This window comes from Salmo salar, chromosome 01 (genome assembly GCF_965601325.2).
Source record: "Salmo salar chromosome 01, fSalSal1, whole genome shotgun sequence".
Lineage (NCBI taxonomy): Eukaryota > Metazoa > Chordata > Actinopteri > Salmoniformes > Salmonidae > Salmo > Salmo salar.
Genome location: NC_138291.1, coordinates 3,625,244 through 3,647,817, shown reverse-complemented (window position 1 = coordinate 3,647,817; position 22,574 = coordinate 3,625,244). Strand labels below are relative to the sequence as shown.

The 22,574-nt window shown below is 47.0% G+C and overlaps 1 protein-coding gene across 4 annotated transcripts in view; it reads right to left on the bottom strand.

Annotated features, from left to right (window-relative positions):
* Positions 1 to 22,574, bottom strand: part of LOC106594790 (protein numb homolog) — a 114,062-nt gene that overhangs the window by 11,405 nt on the left and 80,083 nt on the right. For 2 of the 4 annotated variants that reach the window (XM_082958315.1, XM_082958295.1), the window contains exons 4-6: positions 9,343 to 9,375; positions 5,917 to 5,991; positions 2,512 to 2,652 (exon numbers count right to left, since the gene is read on the bottom strand). In XM_082958315.1, the coding sequence (XP_082814441.1) occupies positions 2,512 to 2,652; positions 5,917 to 5,991; positions 9,343 to 9,375 (249 nt within the window). The remainder of the gene's footprint in view (positions 1 to 2,511; positions 2,653 to 5,916; positions 5,992 to 9,342; positions 9,376 to 22,574) is intronic. The other 2 variants (XM_082958346.1, XM_082958351.1) reach the window with 2 other exon arrangements.

The following is a 22,574-nucleotide window of genomic DNA, read 5'->3' as shown; positions in this document are numbered from 1 at the left end:
GCAACAAGAGACTCTCCTTGCGTTATTTACGTTTATGATTCACAGCGCCACCTGCCACAATGCTGAGGCGTTAATCAATTCACTAGTGAGACTAACTTAAGGTCTTCCTTATTAACCCGGGTTCCCGAGTGGTACAGCGGTCGGTCTAAGGCACTGCATCTTAGTGCTAGAGGACTCACTACAGACCCTGGTTCGATTCCAGGCTGTATCACAACCGGCCGTGATTGGGAGTCCCATTGGGCGGCGCACAATTGGCCCAGCGGGGTAACGGTTCAGCGGTTAGGGTAACGGTTAGGGTAACGGTTCAGGGGTTAGGGTAACGGTTCAGGGGTTAGGGTAACGGTTCAGGGGTTAGGGTAACGGTTAGGGTAACGGTTCAGGGGTTAGGGTAACGGTTCAGGGGTTAGGGTAACGGTTAGGGTAACGGTTCAGGGGTTAGGGTAACGGTTAGGGTAACGGTTCAGCGGTTAGGGTAACGGTTCAGCGGTTAGGGTAACGGTTAGGGTAACGGTTCAGCGGTTAGGGTAACGGTTCAGCGGTTAGGGTAACGGTTCAGGGGTTAGGGTAACGGTTCAGCGGTTAGGGTAACGGTTCAGCGGTTAGGGTAACGGTTAGGGTAACGGTTCAGGGGTTAGGGTAACGGTTCAGGGGTTAGGGTAACGGTTCAGCGGTTTGGGTAACGGTTAGGGTAACGGTTCAGGGGTTAGGGTAACGGTTAGGGTAACGGTTCAGCGGTTAGGGTAACGGTTAGGGTAACCGGTTCAGGGGTTAGGGTAACGGTTTTGGGGTTAGTGTAACAGGTTAGGGTCTGGTTTAGGGGTTAGGGGGTAGGGGTTAGGGTCTGGTTTAGGGGTTAGGGGTTAGAGTCTGGTTTAGGGGTTAGGGGGTAGGGGTTAGAGTCTGGGTTAGGGGGTAGGGGTTAGAGTCTGGGTTAGGGGTTAGGGGGTAGGGGTTAGAGTCTGGGTTAGGGGTTAGAGTCTGGGTTAGGGGTTAGGGTCTGGTTTAGGGGTTAGGGTCTGGTTTAGGGGTTAGGGGGTAGGGGTTAGGGTCTGGTTTAGGGGTTAGGGGGTAGGGGTTAGGGTCTGGTTTAGGGGTTAGGGGGTAGGGGTTAGAGTCTGGTTTAGGGGTTAGGGGGTAGAGTCTGGGTTAGGGGGTAGGGGTTAGAGTCTGGTTTAGGGGTTAGGGGTTAGAGTCTGGTTTAGGGGTTAGAGTCTGGTTTAGGGGTTAGGGGTTAGAGTCTGGGTTAGGGGGTAGGGGTTAGAGTCTGGGTTAGGGGTTAGAGTCTGGGTTAGGGGTTAGGGGGTAGGGGTTAGAGTCTGGTTTAGGGGTTAGAGTCTGGTTTAGGGGTTAGGGGTTAGGGGATAGAGTCTGGGTTAGGGGGTAGGGGTTAGAGTCTGGGTTAGGGGTTAGAGTCTGGTTTAGGGGTTAGGGGATAGAGTCTGGGTTAGGGGGTAGGGGTTAGAGTCTGGGTTAGGGGTTAGAGTCTGGGTTAGGGGTTAGGGGGTAGGGGTTAGGGTCTGGTTTAGGGGTTAGGGTCTGGTTTAGGGGGTAGGGGTTAGGGGTTAGGGTCTGGTTTAGGGGTTAGGGTCTGGGTTAGGGGGTAGGGGTTAGGGGTTAGGGTCTGGTTTAGGGGTTAGGGGGTAGGGGTTAGAGTCTGGTTTAGGAGGTAGGGGTTAGAGTCTGGGTTAGGAGGTAGGGGTTAGGGGGTAGGGGTTAGAGTCTGGGTTAGGAGGTAGGGGTTAGGGTCTGGGTTAGGGGGTAGGGGGTAGGGGTTAGAGTCTGGGTTAGGAGGTAGGGGTTAGAGTCTGGGTTAGGGGGTAGGGGTTAGAGTCTGGGTTAGGGGGTTAGGGTCTGGGTTAGGGGTTAGAGTCTGGTTTAGGAGGTAGGGGTTAGAGTCTGGGTTAGGAGGTAGGGGTTAGAGTCTGGTTTAGGGGGTAGGGGGTAGAGTCTGGGTTAGGGGTTAGGGTCTGGTTTAGGGGTTAGGGGGTAGGGGTTAGGGTCTGGTTTAGGGGTTAGGGTCTGGTTTAGGGGTTAGGGTAACAGGTTAGGGGTTAGAGTCTGGGTTAGGGGTTAGAGTCTGGGTTAGGGGTTAGAGTCTGGGTTAGGGTCTGGTTTAGGGGTTAGGGTCTGGGTTAGGGTCTGGTTTAGGGGTTAGGGTAACAGGTTAGGGGTTAGAGTCTGGTTTAGGGGTTAGGGTCTGGGTTAGGGGGTAGGGGTTAGAGTCTGGTTTAGGGGTTAGGGTCTGGGTTAGGGGGTAGGGGTTAGAGTCTGGTTTAGGGGTTAGGGTAACAGGTTAGGGGTTAGAGTCTGGGTTAGGGGTTAGAGTCTGGGTTAGGGGTTAGAGTCTGGGTTAGGGGGTAGGGTAACAGGTTAGGGGTTAGAGTCTGGGTTAGGGGTTAGAGTCTGGGTTAGGGGTTAGAGTCTGGGTTAGGGGGTAGGGGTTAGAGTCTGGGTTAGGGGGTAGGGGTTAGAGTCTGGGTTAGGGGGTAGGGTAACAGGTTAGGGTCTTACCGAGTCCTTGATAGCCATGAAGCAGTGACAGATCCATCGTCTCGTAGTTCCATCTCTACAGATGTAAGAGAACGCTCTCTCAAAGTTCCTGTCTGGAGCGCAGAACGATACTTTCTCTATTGTCTGGTCTAGGATCAGGTCCTACAGAGACATTATCATTACAACATTATCATATTACACCGACTGTTGTTTTAGCATTGCTTCAGTGTCTTACAGAAGAGAAACATTACAACATTATCACAATGTTAACTTTACGACGATATCCTACACGGGAGAGACATTATCCCCCCACTGTCAATATTACAACATTACTTTTAAGCTAAGAGTTTCCTACTCTCTGACACATGAAAACATTCCATGACTTTCCATGTCGAACAGAGAAAAGTTTCCCTGCATCTTAAACAGAATATGTGATCTTACAATCACGGCATGTAAACCCACGCATAATGTTTAGGATAGATCATCTCGGGTTAACCCAGAGCATAACATCTTGGAAATTTGGTAGGTAGTCTTGTCAACGAGAGATGATGCTGTAATAAAGACTCCCTCCAGTAGGGGGCAGCAGAAGCCACCGTTTAATACGGACCTGTTTTATTGATGTTTCATGAAGGAGTCTCTATATCAGGTGAACTGTAACCAGGGTATAAAACAGGAGCCATTGTTTGACAAAACTGTCCCTAGACCAAAACCTTAACTAGTTCATTAAAAAAGTGAAACTTGTGCCAAGTCAGCGGTGTGTAAGAGTTTCCTCTTTTGAGGATAAACTGCCAGAAGCTGAGGTTTGATATTTCCCCTGGCTGAGGTTTAACATTTCCCCTGGCTGAGGTTTAACATTTCCCCTGGCTGAGGATTAACATTTCCCCTGGCTGAGGATTAACATTTCCCCTGGCTGAGGATTAACATTTCCCCTGGCTGAGGATTAACATTTCCCCTGGCTGAGGATTAACATTTCCCCTGGCTGAGGATTAACATTTCCCCTGGCTGAGGTTTAACATTTCCCCTGGCTGAGGTTTAACATTTCCCCTGGCTGAGGATTAACATTTCCCCTGGCTGAGGATTAACATTTCCCCTGGCTGAGGATTAACATTTCCCCTGGCTGAGGATTAACATTTCCCCTGGCTGAGGATTAATATTTCCCCTGGCTGAGGTTTAACATTTCCCCTGGCTGAGGATTAACATTTCCCCTGGCTGAGGATTAACATTTCCCCTGGCTGAGGTTAAACATTCTGTGTCAATCTGTGTGTGTTTCTGTGTGTGTGTTTCTGTGTGTGTGCGTAGGGTGTACAGTTGAATACAGAAGTTTACATATACTTAGGTTGGAGTCATTAAAACTCGTTTTTCAACCACTCCACAAATTTCTTGTTAACAAACTATAGTTTGGGCAAGTCGGTTAGGACATCTACTTTGTGCATGACACAAGTCATTTTTCCAACAACTGTTTACAGACAGATTATTTCACTTATAATTCACTGGATCATAATTCCAGTGGGTCAGAAGTTTACATACACTAAGTTGACTGTGCCTTTAAACAGCTTGGAAGATACCAGAAAATGACGTCATGGCTTTAAAAGCTTCTGATAGGCTAATTGACATCATTTGAGTCAATTGGAGGTGTACCTGTGGGTGTATTTCAAGGCCTACCTTCAAACTCAGTGCCTCTTTGCTTGACATCATGGGAAAATCAAAAGAAATCAGCCAAGACCTCAGAAACAAAATTGTAGACCTCCACAAGTCTGGTTCATCCTTGGGAGCAATTTCCAAACACCTGAAGGTACCTCGTTCATCTGTACAAACAATAGTACGCAAGTATAAACACCATGAGACCACGCAGCCGTCATACCGCTCAGGAAGGAGACGCGTTCTGTCTCCTAGAGATGAACGTACTGTGGTGCGAAAAGTGCAAATCAATCCCAGAACAACAGCAAATGACCTTGTGAAGATGCTGGAGGAAACAGGTACAAAAGTATCTATATCCACAGTAAAACAAGTCCTATATTGACATAACCTGAAAGGCCTCTCAGCAAGGAAGAAGCCACTGCTCCAAAACCGCCATAAAAAAGCCAGACTACGGTTTGCAACTGCACATGGGGACAAAGATCGTACTTTTTAGAGAAATGTCCTCTGGTCTGATGAAACAAAAATAGAACTGTTTGGCCATAATGACCATCGTTATGTTTGGAGGAAAAGGGGGGAGGCTTGCAAGCCGAAGAACACCATCCCAACCGTGAAGCACGGGGGTGGCGGCATCATGTTGTGGGGGTGCTTTGCTGCAGGAGGGACTGGTGCACTTCAAAGTAGATGGCATCATGAGGAAAGAAAATGATGTGGATATATTGAAGCAACATCTCAAGACATCAGTCAGGAAGTTAAAGCTTGGTCACAAATGGGTCTTCCAAATGGACAATGACCCCAAGCATACTTCCAAAGTTGTGGCAAAATGACTTAAGGACAACCAAGTCAAGGTATTGGAGTGGCCATCACAAAGCCCTGACCTCAATCCCATAGAAAATGTGTGGGCAGGACTGAAAAAGCGTGTGCGAGCAAGGAGGCCTACAAACCTGACTCAGTTACACCAGCTCTGTCAGGAGGAATGGGCCAAAATTCACCCAACTTATTGTGGGAAGCTTGTGGAAGGCTACCCGAAACGTTTGACCCAAGTTAAACAATTTAAAGGCAATGCTACCAAATACTAATTGAGTGTATGTAAACTTCTGACCCACTGGGAATGTGATGAAAGAAATAAAAGCTGAAATAAATCATTCTCTCTACTATTATTCTGACATTTCACATTCTTAAAATAAAGTAGTGATCCTAACTGACCTAAGACAGGGAATTTTTACTAGGATTAAATGTCAGGAATTGTGAAAAACTGAGTTTAAATGTATTTGACTAAGGTGTATGTAAACGTCCGACTTCAACTGTATGTCTGTCCGCCTGTCTGCCTGTCTGTCTGTCTGTCTGCGTGTGTGTCTGTCTGCGTGTGTGTCTGTCTGCGTGTGTGTCTGTCTGCGTGTGTGTCTGTCTGCGTGTCTGTCTGTCTGTCTGCGTGTGTGTCTGTCTGCGTGTGTGTCTGTCTGCGTGTGTGTCTGTCTGCGTGTGTGTCTGTCTGCGTGTGTGTCTGTCTGCGTGTGTCTTTCTGCGTGTGTGTCTGTCTGTCTGTCTGCGTGTGTGTCTGCCTGTCTGTCTGCGTGTGTGTGTCTGTCTGCGCGTGTGTGTCTGTCTGCGCGTGTGTGTCTGTCTGCGCGTGTGTGTCTGTCTGCGCGTGTGTGTCTGTCTGCGCGTGTGTGTCTGTCTGCGCGCGTGTGTCTGTCTGCGCGTGTGTGTCTGTCTGCGCGTGTGTGTCTGTGCGTGTGTGTCTGTGTGTGAGACCCAGCTGTTCAGCAGGAGACTGGACGGATCCGTTACCTTGGTCTTGTCATCTACTACACGGAGACCGTCTGCTGAGACCCACAGCACCGCTCTCACTGCCTTCTTCCCTGCCTTCAGACAGAAACACAGAGAGATGAGAGAGAGACGGGGGGAGAGACGGGGGGAGAGAGGGGGGAGAGAGAGAGACAGGGTGAGAGAGAGACGGGGAGAGAGAGAGGGAGAGAGAGTGGGACTGGGTGAGAGACGGGAGAGAGAGAGACGGGGAGAGCGAGACAGGGAGAGAGAGGGGAGAGAGAGAGACTGGGTGAGAGAGAGACAGGGAGAGACGGGGGAGAGAGAGACAGGGAGAGACGGGGGAGAGAGAGACAGGGAGAGAGGGGGGGAAAGAGAGAGAGGGGAGAGACGGAGGGAGAGAGAGAGGGTGAGAGACAGGGGAGAGAGAGACAGGGAGAGAGGGGGGAGAGAGAGAGAGAGAGGGGGGAGAGAGAGAGAGAGACGGGGAGAGAGAGAGAGAGAGAGAGACAGGGAGAGAAACGGGGGGCGAGAGAGAGACGGGGAGAGAAACGGGGGGCGAGAGAGAGACGGGGAGAGCGAGAGAGACAGGGAGAGCGAGAGAGACAGGGAGAGAGACGGAGAGAGAGAGTGATGGGGGAGAGAGACTAGCCACTCCCCTTTCCTCCCCCAGCTGATGATTATACAGTATCCTGAGTTTAAATGTTTTTGGCTAAGGTGTATGTAAACCTCAGACTTCAACTGTACATATCTGCAGAATTTAACCTTGTGGGGAAAAAACAAAATGCCCCCAATTGGTCAAATTCTTGTTTATTTACAATTTGTGTGAAGAGGGAACATTGAGGGAAGAGCGGTCATGAATAAGTGGTGGTGTGAATACCCAGACAGGAAGGAGTAAGAGAGGTCATGAATAAGTGGTGGTGTGAGTACCCAGACAGGAAGGAGGAAGAGAGGTCATGAATAAGTGGTGTTGTGAGTACCCAGACAGGAAGGAGGAAGAGAGGTCATGAATAAGTGGTGGTGTGAATACCCAGACAGGAAGGAGGAAGAGAGGTCATGAATAAGTGGTGGTGTGAATACCCAGACAGGAAGGAGGAAGAGAGGTCATGAATAAGTGGTGTTGTGAGTACCCAGACAGGAAGGAGGAAGAGAGGTCATGAATAAGTGGTGGTGTGAAAACCCAGACAGGAAGGAGGAAGAGAGGTCATGAATAAGTGGTGTTGTGAGTACCCAGACAGGAAGGAGGAAGAGAGGTCATGAATAAGTGGTGGTGTGAATACCCAGACAGGAAGGAGGAAGAGAGGTCATGAATAAGTGGTGGTGTGAATACCCAGACTGGAAGGAGGAAGAGAGGTCATGAATAAGTGGTGTTGTGAATACCCAGACAGGAAGGAGGAAGAGAGGTCATGAATAAGTGGTGGTGTGAATACCCAGACTGGAAGGAGGAAGAGAGGTCATGAATAAGTGGTGGTGTGAATACCCAGACAGGAAGGAGGAAGAGAGGTCATGAATAAGTGGTGGTGTGAATACCCAGACAGGAAGGAGGAAGAGAGGTCATGAATAAGTGGTGGTGTGAATACCCAGACAGGAAGGAGGAAGAGAGGTCATGAATAAGTGGTGGTGTGAATACCCAGACAGGAAGGAGGAAGAGAGGTCATGAATAAGTGGTGGTGTGAATACCCAGACAGGAAGGAGGAAGAGAGGTCATGAATAAGTGGTGTTGTGAATACCCAGACTGGAAGGAGGAAGAGAGGTCATGAATAAGTGGTGGTGTGAATACCCAGACAGGAAGGAGGAAGAGAGGTCATGAATAAGTGGTGTTGTGAATACCCAGACAGGAAGGAGGAAGAGAGGTCATGAATAAGTGGTGGTGTGAATACCCAGACAGGAAGGAGGAAGAGCGGTCATGAATAGGTGGTGTTGTGAATACCCAAACAGGAAGGAGGAAGAGTGGTCATGAATAGGTGGTGTTGTGAATACCCAGACAGGAAGGAGGAAGAGAGGTCATGAATAGGTGGTGTTGTGAGTACCCAGACAGGAAGGAGGAAGAGAGGTCATGAATAGGTGGTGTTGTGAGTACCCAGACAGGAAGGAGGAAGAGAGGTCATGAATAGGTGGTGTTGTGAGTACCCAGACTGGAAGGAGGAAGAGAGATCATTAATAGGTGGTGTTGTGAGTACCCAGACAGGAAGGAGGAAGAGAGGTCATGAATAGGTGGTGTTGTGAATACCCAGACAGGAAGGAGGAAGAGAGGTCATGAATAGGTGGTGTTGTGAGTACCCAGACAGGAAGGAGGAAGAGAGGTCATGAATAGGTGGTGTTGTGAATACCCAGACAGGAAGGAGGAAGAGAGGTCATGAATAGGTGGTGTTGTGAATACCCAGACAGGAAGGAGGAAGAGAGGTCATGAATAGGTGGTGTTGTGAATACCCAGACAGGAAGGAGGAAGAGAGGTCATGAATAGGTGGTGGTGTGAATACCCAGACAGGAAGGAGGAAGAGAGGTCATGAATAGGTGGTGGTGTGAATACCCAGACAGGAAGGAGGAAGAGAGGTCATGAATAAGTGGTGGTGTGAATACCCAGACAGGAAGGAGGAAGAGAGGTCATGAATAGGTGGTGTTGTGAATACCCAGACAGGAAGGAGGAAGAGAGGTCATGAATAGGTGGTGTTGTGAATACCCAGACAGGAAGGAGGAAGAGAGGTCATGAATAGGTGGCGGTGTGAATACCCAGACAGGAAGGAGGAAGAGAGGTCATGAATAAGTGGTGGTGTGAATACCCAGACAGGAAGGAGGAAGAGAGGTCATGAATAGGTGGTGGTGTGAATACCCAGACAGGAAGGAGGAAGAGAGGTCATGAATAGGTGGTGGTGTGAATACCCAGACTGGAAGGAGGAAGAGAGGTCATGAATAAGTGGTGGTGTGAATACCCAGACTGGAAGGAGGAAGAGAGGTCATGAATAAGTGGTGTTGTGAATACCCAGACAGGAAGGAGGAAGAGAGGTCATGAATAGGTGGTGGTGTGAATACCCAGACAGGAAGGAGGAAGAGAGGTCATGAATAGGTGGTGTTGTGAATACCCAGACAGGAAGGAGGAAGAGAGGTCATGAATAGGTGGTGGTGTGAATACCCAGACAGGAAGGAGGAAGAGGTTTAAGGAAGTTGACACGACAACAAAGCAACTGCTATAGTAGTTCAATAACACACACACCCACCCACACACACACACACACCCACACACCACACACACACACACACCAAACACACGTCTCTGTCGGAATCCTTGTCCGATGGAGGAAGAAGTGAAGAGACCCGCCCACCCAGGTGTCCAGGTAGTAGTTTGTTGGTGAGGTGATGTCCCAGACAGGACCCTGATCAGAGAGTGAGGGGTTATATTAAAAGGAAAGAGGCAGAGAGGCACTCAGACTAACACAACAAGGCACAACTTACTTTTGTAAAGAAGCCCTTGAAGAATGTCCTGTCCTGTTGTGGGGCAGGTAAAGGGGAAGGGGGTGGGGGAGGAGGAGGAGGGGGCGACAACACGGACAATGTTACCGATGACTGAGGAGGGCTACCGAGTGTAGGTGTGTGATTTCTCTGTTTATGGAGGAGGGGGGGGAGGAGGCTTGTAGGAGTGGTTAGGGGTGAGTCAGTGGAGAGATGGATGGATGGATGGATGGATGGATGGATGAATGTTGTGGAAGCCAAGGTCGACGTATCGTTAACATAAAATGGTTCATTATGGTTAGAGTTACTAGCCACCACATCGAACCACACCGCTGCAGATCAGCTATAGATCCACCCACATCATCAGAGGTGCCAGAGAACAGTACACAGAGTTACACAGAACCAATACTCCCACACTGTTATCCCAGACTGAGGGTGACGCTAACAGTCTATCACACAGCGCTAGCTATACAGAGGAGGTAGCTAGCTAGCAATACAGAGGAGGTAGCTAGCTAGCAATACAGAGGAGGTAGCTAGCTAGCTATACAGAGCAGGTAGCTAGCTATACAGAGGAGGTAGCTAGCTATACAGTGGAAGTAGCTAGCTATACAGTGGAAGTAGCTAGCTATACAGAGGAAGTAGCTAGCTATACAGAGGAGGTAGCTAGCTATACAGAGGAGGTAGCTAGCTATACAGAGGAGGTAGCTAGCAATACAGAGGAGGTAGCTAGCTATACAGAGGAGGTAGCTAGCTATACAGAGGAGGTAGCTAGCTATACAGAGGAGGTAGCTAGCTATACAGAGGAGGTAGCTAGCTATATAGAGGAGGTAGCTAGCTATACAGAGGAGGTAGCTAGCTATATAGAGGAGGTAGCTAGCTATATAGAGGAGGTAGCTAGCTATACAGAGGAGGTAGCTAGCTATACAGAGGAGGTAGCTAGCTATACAGAGGAGGTAGCTAGCTATACAGAGGAGGTAGCTAGCTATATAGAGAAGGTAGCTAGCTATACAGAGAAGGTAGCTAGCTATACAGAGGAGGTAGCTAGCTATATAGAAGAGGTAGCTAGCTATACAGAGGAGGTAGCTAGCTATATAGCTATACAGAGGAGGTAGCTAGCTATACAGAGGAGGTAGCTAGCTATACAGAGGAGGTAGCTAGCTATACAGAGGAGGTAGCTAGCTATACAGCGGAGGTAGCTAGCTATATAGAGGAGGTAGCTAGCTATACAGAGGAGGTAGCTAGCTATACAGAGGAGGTAGCTAGCTATATAGAGGAGGTAGCTATATAGAGGAGCTAGCTAGCTATATAGCTATACAGAGGTAGCTAGCTAGCTATACAGAGGAGGTAGCTAGCTATACAGAGGAGGTAGCTACAGTTGAAGTCGGAAGTTTACATACACCTTAGCCAGAAACATTTAAACTCAGTTTTTAACAATTCCTGACATTTAATCCGAGTAAAAATTCCCTGTTTTAGGTCAGTTAGGATCACCACTTCATCTTAATAATGTGAAATGTCAGAATAATAGTAGAGAGAATGATTTATTTCAGCTTTTATTTCTTTCGTCACATTCCCAGTGGGTCAGAAGTTTACATACACTCAATTAGTATTTGGTAGCATTGCCTTTAAATTGTTTAACTTGGGTCAAACGTTTCGGGTAGCCTTCCACAAGCTTCCCACAATAAGTTGGGTGAATTTTGGCCCATTCGTCCTAACAGAGCTGGTGTAACTGAGTCAGGTTGGTAGGCCTCCTTGCTCGCACATGCTTTTTCAGTTCTGCCCACACATTTTCTATGGGATTGAGGTCAGGGCTTTGTGATGGCCACTCCAATACCTTGACTTTGTTGTCCTTAAGCCATTTTGCCACAACTTTGGAAGTATGCTTGGGGTCATTGTCCATTTGGAAGACCCATTTGCGACCAAGGTTCAACTTCCTGACTGATGTCTTCAGATGTTGCTTCAATATATCCACATAATTTTCTTTCCTCATGATGCCATCTATTTTGTGAAGTGCACCAGTCCCTCCTACAGTAAAGCACCCCCACAACATGATGCTGCCACCCCCGTGCTTCACGGTTGGGATTGTGTTCTTCGGCTTGCAAGCCTCCCCCCTTTTCCTCCAAACATAACGATGGTCATTATGGCCATACAGTTATATTTTTGTTTCATCAGACCAGAGGACATTTCTCTAAAAAGTACGATATTTGTCCCCATGTGCAGTTGCAAACCGTAGTCTGGCTTTTTTATGGCAGTTTTGGAGCAGTGGCTTCTTTCTTGCTAAGCGGCCTTTCAGGTTATGTCGATATAGGACTCATTTTACTGTGGATATAGATACTTTTGTACCTGTTTCCTCCAGCATCTTCACAAGGTCCTTTGCTGTTGTTCTGGGATTGATTTGCACTTTTCGCACCACAGTACGTTCATCTCTAGGAGACAGAACGCGTCTCCTTCCTGAGCGGTATGACGGCTGCGTGGTCCCATGGTGTTTATACTTGCTTACTATTGTTTGTACAGATGAACGTGGTACCTTCAGGTGTTTGGAAATTGCTCCCAAGGATGAACCAGACTTGTGGAGGTCTACAATTTTGTTTCTGAGGTCTTGGCTGATTTCTTTCGATTTTCCCATGATGTCAAGCAAAGAGGCATTGAGTTTGAAGGTAGGCCTTGAAATACACCCACAGATACACCTCCAATTGGCTCAAATGATGTCAATTAGCCTATCAGAAGCTTCTAAAGCCATGACATAATTTTATGGAATTTTCCAAGCTGTTTTAAGGGCACAGTCAACTTAGTGTATGTAATATTCTGACCCACTGGAATTGTGATACAGTGAATTAGAAGTGAAATAATCTGTCTGTAAACAATTGTTGGAAAAATTACTTGTGTCATGCACAAAGTAGATGTCCTAACCGTCTTGCCCAAACTATAGTTTGTTAACAAGAAATTTGTGGAGTGGTTGAAAAACGAGTTTTAATGACTCCAACCTAATTGTATGTAAACTTCCGACTTCAACTGTATATCCCCACATGAGCAGATCAAAAATAGGCCTCCCCTACTATGGCATCATGACTAGGCGCCTGGTCTGACCTGGCTTTGGAGAGAAGATTAGCAGAGTATCAGGTGGGAGAGATTATCATCCTGTATCAGATGTTTCCTGAATCAGATGTCTTGTAACCGGTCTTGTAACCTTTTTGAGCCAACAGACTTCAATAGATGCATTCGACAGATAGTAAAGATTGTTGATCTCTGAGCCAGTGCAGTGAGTGACATCCACCCTTCTGACTGCAAATGTCACAGGTCATGTTTAGGACCAGCAGCAGTATGTTGAACGTGATCTTAACCCACTGTCTGGCTGTGGCCCAGTTGCTCTCCCAACACCTGTGAATAAGTAGGACAGAGTAGGACTAAAAGAGAAAACACATCGCACCGAATGACAGCCTGGCGTTTGTTCGCCGCTCATTGGCTGATAGCAAAAAGTGTTTCCGGAAACCCCCGCCGGTAGGCGTCTGACTGACAACATTTTCGCTCATTTCTACATGTAGAATCGGTTTGCATTCGGATTGCAAATTACGTCTGGCAGTCTGTTCAGAGGTGCTAAGTACTCTCAGCTGGCACCGGTGTGTCCGTGCCGTAGCCCTTTAAACTCGTACACGGGTTAAATGTCTAATTTGTGCAGCAAAAAGCACATCAATTCAAGATGGAGCTGACAGAGATGGTCGCCTCGCTTCGAGTCCTTAGGAAACTATGCAGTATTTAGTTTGTTTTTAATGTATTATTTCTTACATTGTTACCCCAGGAAATCTTAATTGTTATAACATACAGCCGGAAAGAACTATTGGATATAAGAGCGACGTCAACTTACCAACATTACGACCAGGAACACGACTTTCCAGAAGCGGATCCTCTGTTTGGACCACCACCCAGGACAATGGATCGGATCCCAGCCGGCGAGCCAAAACAACGATGCCACAGAAGGGGCAGACGGAGCGGCCTCCTGATCCGTAGACCTGCACATCACCCACTGCTCCCGAGTATACTACTCGCCAATGTCCAGTCTCTTGACAACAAGGTAGACGCAATTCGAGCAAGGGTTGCCTTCCAGAGAGACATCAGAGATTGTAACATACTCTGTTTCACGGAAACATGGCTCTCTCGGGATATGTTGTCGGAAACGGTTCAGCCACCGGCTTCTCTATGCATCGCTCTGACAGAGATAAAAACCTCTCTGGGAATTAACAACTCATGGTGTAATCATAACATTCAGGAACTCAAGTCCTTTTGCTCACTCGACCTAGAATTCATTACAATCAAATGCCGGCCATTTTACCTGCCAAGAGAATTCTTGTCAGTTATCGTTACAGCCGTGTACACTCCACCTCAAGGAGACACTAACATGGCCCTCAAGGAACTTCACTGGACTCTATGTAAACTGGAAACCATATATCCTGAGGCTAAATTTGTTCTAGCTGGGGATTTTAACAAAACAAATTTGAGAACAAGGCTCCCTAAATTCTACCAGCATATTGATTGTAGTACACGTAGGGGTAATACACTCGACCACTGCTGTGGACTGGAATATGTTCCTGTCAGCCTCAGAAAACAACATCGACCTATACGCTGACTCGGTGAGTGAATTTATAAAGAAGTGCATTGGAGATGTTGTTCCCACTGTGACTATTAAAACCTACCCTAACCAGAAACCGTGGATGGATGGCGGCATTCGCGCAAAACTGAAAGCGCGATCCACCGCATTTAACCATGGAAAGAGGTCTGGGAATATGACTGAACATAAACAGTGTAGTTATTGCCAGTACAGGGACAAAGTGGAGTCGCAATTTAACGGCTCAGACACAAGACGTATGTGGCATGGTCTACAGAAAATCACGAACTACAAAAAGAAAACCAGCCACTTCACGGACACCGACGTCACGCTTCAAGACAAACTAAACACCTTCTTTGCCCACTTTGAGGATAGTACTGCGCCACCGTCAAGGCCTGCTAACAACAACTACGCCCCGTCTCCTTCTCCGTGGCCGACGTGAGTAAAACATTTAAACGGGTTAACCCTCGCAAGGCTGCTGACCTAGACGGCATCCCTAGCCGCGTCCTCAGAGCATGCGCAGACCAGCTGGTTGGTGTGTTTACGGACATATTCAATCTCTCCCCATCTCAGTCTGCTGTCCCCACATGCTTCAGGATGGCCACCATTGTTCCTGTACCCAAGAAAGCTAAGGTAACTGAGCTAAAGGAAAAGGGGTGGCAGGTAGCCTAGTGGTTAGAACGTTAGGCCAGTAACCGAAAGGTTGCTGGATCGAATCCCCAAGATGACAAGGTAAAAATGTGTCGTTGTGCCCCTGAACAAGGCAGTTAACCCACTGTTCCCCGGTAGGCCGTCATTGTAAATAAGAATTTGTTCTTAACTGACTTGCCTAGTTCAAAAAAAGGTTACACAATGACTACCACCCCATAGCACTCACTCATGTCGTCATATCACCTCCACCTTACCGGCCACCTTAGACCCACTTCAGTTTGCATACCGCCCTAACAGGTCCACAGACGATGCAATCGCCATCACACTGCACGCTGCCCTATCCCATCTGGACAAGAGGAATACCTAATGTATGACTGCTGTTCATTGACTATAGCTCAGCATTCAACACCATAGTACCCTCCAAGCTCACCATCAAGCTGGAGGCCCTGGGTCCCAACCCCGCCCTGTGCAATTGGGTCCTGGACTCTGACGGGCCGCCCCCACGTGGTGAAGGAAGGACACAACATCTCCACCTTGCTGACCCTCAACACTGGGGCCCCACAAGGGTGCGTGCTCAGCCCTCTCCTGTACTCCCTGTTCACCCACGACTGCGTGGTCATATACGCCTCCAACTCAATCATCAAGTTTGCAGACGACACAACAGTAGTGGGGTTGATTACCAACAACGACGAGACGGCCTACAAGGAGGAGGTGAGGGCACTCAAAGTGTGGTGTCAGCAAAACAACCTTCTCACTCAATGTCAACAAAACAAAGTTGATGATCCTGGACTTCAGGAAAAACAAAGGGAGCGCCACATCGAAGGGACAGCAGTGGAGAAAGTGGAAAGTTTTAAGTTCCTCTGCGTACACATCATCAACAAACTGAAATGGTCCACCCACAGAGACAACGTGGTGAAGAAGGTGTAACAGCGTCTCTTCAACCTCAGGAGGCTGAAGAAAGTTGGCTTGTCACCCAAAACCCAGAGGGTGATGCGGTCTGCACAACTCATCACCGTGGGCAAACTACCCGCCCTCCAGGACACCGACGTCACAGGAAGGCCAAAAAGATAATCAAGGACAACAACCACCCGAGCCACTGCCTGTTCACCCTGCTATCATCCAGAAGGCGAGGTCAGTACAGGTGAATCAAAGCTGGGACAGAGAGACTGAAAAACAGCTTCTATCTCAAGGCCATCAGACTGTTAAACAGCTTCTATCTCCAGACCATCAGACTGTTAAACAGCTTCTATCTCCAGGTCATCAGACTGTTAAACAGCCATCACTAACTCAGAGAGACTGCTGCCTACATACTGACACAATCACTGGCCACTTTAATAAATGGATCACTAGTCACTTTAACAATGCCACTTTAAACAATGTGTACATATCTTACATTACTCATCTCATATGAATATACTGTATTTTATACCATCTATTGCACCTTGCCTATGCCGCTCGGCCATCACTCATCCATATATTTATATGTACATATTCTCATTCACCCCTTTAGATTTGTGTGTATAAGGTAGTTGTTGGGGAATTGTTAGATGACTTGTTAGATATTACTGCACTGTCGGAACTAGAAGCACAAGCACTTCGCTACACTCGCATTAACACCTGCTAACCATGTGTATGGACCAATAACATACATCCAGTAACACGCTATACATCACGCTGTTACGCTGTCCAGTAACACGCTATACATCAGGTCAGGCTGTCCACTAACACGCTATACATCAGGTCAGGCTGTCCACTAACATGTTATACATCAGGCTGTCCAGTTACACACTATACATCAGGTCAGGCTGTCCACTAACACGCTATACATCAGGTCAGGCTGTCCACTAACACGCTATACATCAGGTCAGGCTGTCCACTAACACGCTATACATCAGGTCAGGCTGTCCACTAACACGCTATACATCAGGTCAGGCTGTCCACTAACACGCTATACATCAGGTCAGGCTGTCCACTAACACGCTATACATCAGGTCAGGCTGTCCACTAACACGCTATACATCAGGTCAGGCTGTCCAGTAACACGCTATACATCAGGCTGTCCACTAACACGCTATACATCAGGTCAGGCTGTCCACTAACACGCTATACATCAGGTCAGGCTGTCCACTAACACACTATACATCAGGTCAGGCTGTCCAGTAACACGCTATACATCAGGTCAGGCTGTCCACTAACACGCTATACATCAGGCTCTCGTTCTGTGCTTCTCAGCTCTGTATGGGGGTTTTGATTGACAGCTGTTCTGATTCTTGAGCACCACGTGACAGGAAGTTGCCCCCATCCCTCCTGCTAATTGGTTAACTTTAGCAAAATGTGTTGTTGTCTGAGTGAGAGAAAAGCTGTAAATTAAGAGGGCTTGATGTATTCTGAAAAGATGAGCTGTAGAGGATTATAATAAATACCGCTTTGATGTCATACAAGCAAACCAAAACACCTGTGAGTCCAAATGTGCACTTCACATTTCCAAACCATAAAACTCATGTCATATAAACTCATATCATATAAACTCATATCATATAAACTCATATCATATAAACTCATGTCATATAAACTCATATCATACACAATGTCAACCTTTATAATCACTATGTTTGATGTAGTTACCAGATGACATGGAATACACTGGGTAGTTCTGAACAGAGTGAGCCCGTTTGATGTACAGTTACCAGATGACATCATATCCTGCTACGATGGTTATGCATATGCTTTTCATATTATCTTCTGTAAGAAACATAAACATTTAGCCTCATCCATTTAGGCCAATTCCCACCAGTGTAAAGGGTTAAGACCATCATTCACTGCCATATACAGGAGAACGATCGCCTTACGGCGAGGATAGCTGTGCTGCAAGCCCAGCTTCAGACGCAATCGTTAGGCAAGGGTAATTTCAGTGTAGGAAAGGTTGAAACAGCGTCTGTGCCACCAGTAAGTACAGATAGTAACGTTAGTATAAACCCCCTCGCACGGTCCCCGCAGCCGGACAACTTTCTCATGGCTTCTGGAGGGAAACGCTGTAGGAATGCTCAACCGGTATCGCGCTTTCAGCTGACAGAAACTTTCAACCGGTTCTCCCCATTAAGCAGCGAGTCGGAGTCAGAGGCCGAGCCTTCTCTGGTCTCTCCTCCTCCCGTTACGGGGTCTGAGATGCCGAAGCCTCCCACCATTAGCTCTGACAAATTAAACCCTAGTCATTGGCGACTCCATTACCCGCAGTATTAGACTTAAAAAGAATCATCCAGCGATCATACACTGTTTACCAGGGGGCAGGGCTACCGACGTTAAGGCTAATCTAAAGACGGTGCTGGCTAAAGCTAAAACTGGTGAGTGTAGAGAGTATAGAGATATTGTTATCCACGTCGGCACCAACGATGTTAGGATGAAACAGTCAGAGGTCACCAAGCGCAACATAGCTTCAGTGTGTAAATCAGCTAGAAAGATGTGTCGGCATCGAGTAATTGTCTCTGGCCCCCTCCCAGTTAGGGGGAGTGATGAGCTCTACAGCAGAGTCTCACAACTCAATCGCTGGTTGAAAACTGTTTTCTGCCCCTCCCAAAAGATAGAATTTGTAGATAATTGGCCCTCTTTCTGGGACTCACCCACAAACAGGACCAAGCCTGGCCTGTTGAGGAGTGACGGACTCCATCCTAGCTGGAGGGGTGCTCTCATCTTATCTACGAACATAGACAGGGCTCTAACTCCCCTAGGTCCACAATGAAATAGGGTGCAGGCCAGGCATCAGGCTGTTAGCCAGCCTGCCAGCTTAGTGGAGTCTGCCACTAGCACAGTCAGTGTAGTCAGCTCAGCTATCCCCATTGAGACTGTGTCTGTGCCTCGATCTAGGTTGGGCAAAACTAAACATGGCGGTGTTCGCTTTAGCAATCTCACTAGAATAAAGACCTCCTCCATTCCTGCCATTACTGAAAGAGATTGTGATACCTCACATCTCAAAATAGGGCTACTTAATGTTAGATCCCTCACTTCCAAGGAAGTTATAGTCAATTAACTAATCACTGATAATAATCTTGATGTGATTGGCCTGACTGAAACATGGCTTAAGCCTGATGAATTTACTGTGTTAAATGAGGCCTCACCCCCTGGTTACACTAGTGACCATACCCCCCGTGCATCCCGCAAAGGCGGAGGTGTTGCTAACATTTACGATAGCAAATTTCAATTTACAACAACAAAAAAACGACGTTTTCGTCTTTTGAGCTTCTAGTAATGAAATCTATGCAGCCAATCTACTCAATCACTTTCTATAGCTACTGTTTACAGGCCTCCTGGGCCATATATTCCACACTGAGTTCCCTGAATTCCTATCGGACCATGTAGTCATAGCAGATAATATTCTAATTTTTGGTGACTTTAATATTCACATGGACAAGTCCACAGACCCACTCCAAAAGGCTTTCGGAGCCATCATCGACTCAGTGGGTTTTGTCCAACATGTCTCTGGACCTACTCACCGCCACAGTCATACTCTGGATCTAGTTCTGTCCCGTGGAATAAATGTTGTGGATCTTAAATGTTTTTCCTCATAATCCTGGACTATCGGACCACCATTTTATTACGTTTGCGTCGCAACAAATAATCTGCTCAGACCCCAACCAAGGATCATCAAAAGCCGTGCTATAAATTCTCAGACAACCCAAAGATTCCTTGATTCCCTTCCAGACTCCTTCCACCTACCCAAGTACAAAAATCAGTTAACCACCTAACTGAGGAACTCAATTTAACCTTGCGCAATACCCTAGATGCAGTCGCACCCCTAAAAACAAAAAACATTTGTCATAAGAAACTAGCTCCCTGGTATACAGAAAATACACGAGCTCTGAAGCAAGCTTCCAGAAAATTGGAATGGAAATGGCGCCACACCAAACTGGAAGTCTTCCGACTAGCTTGGAAAGACAGTACCGTGCAGTATCGAAGAGCCCTCACTGCTGCTCGATCATCCTATTTTTCCAACCTAATTGAGGAAAATAAGAACAATCCGAAATGTCTTTTTGATACTGTCGCAAAGTTAACTAAAAAGCAGCATTCCCCAAGAGAGGATGGCTTTCACTTCAGCAGTGGTAAATTCATGAACTTCTTTGAGGAAAAGATCATGATCATTAGATAGCAAATTACATTCCTCTTTAAATCTGCGTATTCCTCCAAAGCTCCATTGTCCTGAGTCTGTACAACTCTGCCAGGACCTAGGATCAAGGGAGACACTAAAGTATTTTAGTACTATATCTCTTGACACAATGATGAAAATAATCATGGCCTCTAAACCTTCAAGCTTCATACTGGACCCTATTCCAACTAAACTACTGAAAGATCTGCTTCCTGTGCTTGGCCCTCCTATGTTGAACATAATAAACTGCTCATCTATCCACCGGATGTGTACCAAACTCACTAAAAGTGGCAGTAATAAAGCCTCTCTTGAAAAAGCCGAATCTTGATCCAGAAATTATAAAAAACTATCGGCCTATATCGAATCTTCCATTCCTCTCAAAAATTTTAGAAAAGCTGTTGCGCAGCAACTCACTGCCTTCCTGAAGACAAACAATGTATACGAAAAGCTTCAGTCTGGTTTTAGACCCCATCATAGCACTCAGACTGCACTTGTAAAGGTGGTAAATGACCTTTTAATGACGTCAGACCGAGGCTCTGCATCTGTCCTTGTGCTCCTAGATCTTAGTGCTGCTTTTGATACCATCGATCACCACATTCTTTTGGAGAGATTGGAAACCCAAATTGGTCTACACGGACAAGTTCTGGCCTGGTTTAGATCTTATCTGTCAGAAAGATATCAGTTTGTCTCTGTGGATGGTTTGTCCTCTGACAAATCAACTGTAAATTTCGGTGTTCCTCAAGGTTCCGTTTTAGGACCACTATTGTTTTCACTATATATTTTACCTCTTGGTGATGTCATTCGGAAACATAATGTTAACTTTCACTGCTATGCAGATGACACACAGCTGTACATTTCGATGAAACATAGTGAAGCCCCAAAATTGCCTTCGCTGGAAGCTTGTGTTTCAGACATAAGGAAGTGGATGGCTGCAAATGTTCTACTTTTAAACTCAGACAAAACAGAGATGCTTGTTCTAGGTCCCAAGAAACAGAGATCTTCTGTTGAATCTGACAATTAATCTTGATGGTTGTACAGTCGTCTCAAATAAAACTGTGAAGGACCTCGGCGTTACTCTGGACCCTGATCTCTCTTTTGACGAACATATCAAGACAGTTTCAAGGACAGCTTTTTTCCATCTACGTAACATTGCAAAAATCTGAAACTTTCTGTCCAAAAATGATGCAGAAAAATGTATCCATGCTTTTGTCACTTCTAGATTAGACTACTGCAATGCTCTACTTTCCTCCTACCCGGATAAAGCTAAACACAGCTGCTAGAATCCTGACTAGAACCAAAAAATGTGATCATATTACTCCAGTGCTAATCTCTCTACACTGGCTTCCTGTTAAGGCAAGGGCTGAATTCAAGGTTTTACTGCTAACCTACAAAGCATTACATGGGCTTGCTCCTACCCATCTTTCCGATTTGGTCCTGCCGTACATACCTACACGTACGCTACGGTCACAAGACGCAGGCCTCCTAACTGTCCCTAGAATTTCTAAGCAAACAGCTGGAGGCAGGGCTTTCTCCTATAGAGCTCCATTTTTATGGAATGGTCTGCCTATCCATGTGAGAGACGCAGAATCGGTCTCAACCTTTAAGTCTTTATTGAAGACTCATCTCTTCAGTAGGTCCTATGATTGAGTGTAGTCTGGCCCAGGAGTGTGAAGGTGAACGGAAAGGCTCTGGAGCAACGAACCGCCCTTGCTGTCTCTGCCTGGCCGGTTCCCCTCTCTCCACTGGGATTCTCTGCCTCTAACCCTATTACAGGGGCCGAGTCACTGGCTTACTGGTGCTCTTCCCTGCCGTCCCTAGGAGGGGTGCGTCACTTGAGTGGGTTGAGTCACTGACGTGGTCTTCCTGTCTGGGTTGGCGCCCCCCCTTGGGTTGTGCCGTGGCGGAGATCTTTGTGGGCTATACTCGGCCTTGTCTTAGGATGGTAAGTTGGTGGTTGAAGATATCCCTCTAGTGGTGTGTGGGCTGTGATTTGGCAAAGTGGGTGCGGTTATATCCTGCCTGTTTGGTTCTGTCCGGGGGTATCGTCGGATGGGACCACAGTGTCTCCCGACCCCTCCTGTCTCAGCCTCCAGTATTTATGCTGCAGTAGTTTATGTGTCGGGGGGGCTAGGGTCAGTCTGTTATATATGGAGTATTTCTCCTGTCTTATCCGGTGTCCTGTGTGAATTTAAGTATGCTCTCTCTAATTCTCTCTTTCGGAGGACCTGAGCCCTAGGACCATGCCTCAGGACTACCTGGCATGATGACTCCTTGATTTTCCTAGTCCACCTGGCCGTGCTGCTGCTCCAGTTTCAACTGTTCTGCCTACGGCCATGGAACCCTGACCTGTTCACTGGACGTGCTACCTGTCCCGGACCTGCTGTTTTCAACTCTCTAGAGACAGCAGGAGTGGTAGAGATACTCTCAATGATCGGCTATGAAAAGCCAACTGACATTTACTCTTGAGGTGCTGACCTGTTGCACCCTCGACAACTACTGTGATTATTATTATTTGACCCTGCTGGTCATTTATGAACATTTGAACATCTTGGCCCATGTTCTGTTATAATCTCCACCCGGCACAGCCAGAAGAGGACTGGCCACCCCTCATAACCTGGTTCCTCTCTAGGTTTCTTCCTAGGTTTTGGCCTTTCTAGGGAGTTTTTCCTAGCCACCGTGCTTCTACACATGCATTGCTTGCTGTTTGGGGTTTTAGGCTGGGTTTCTGTACAGCACTTTGAGATATCAGCTGATGTAAGAAGGGCTATATAAATAAATTTGATTTGATTTGAATAAGGGTTAAGGTTAGGATAAGGGTTAAGGTTAGGGTTAGGGTTTGGATAAGGGTTA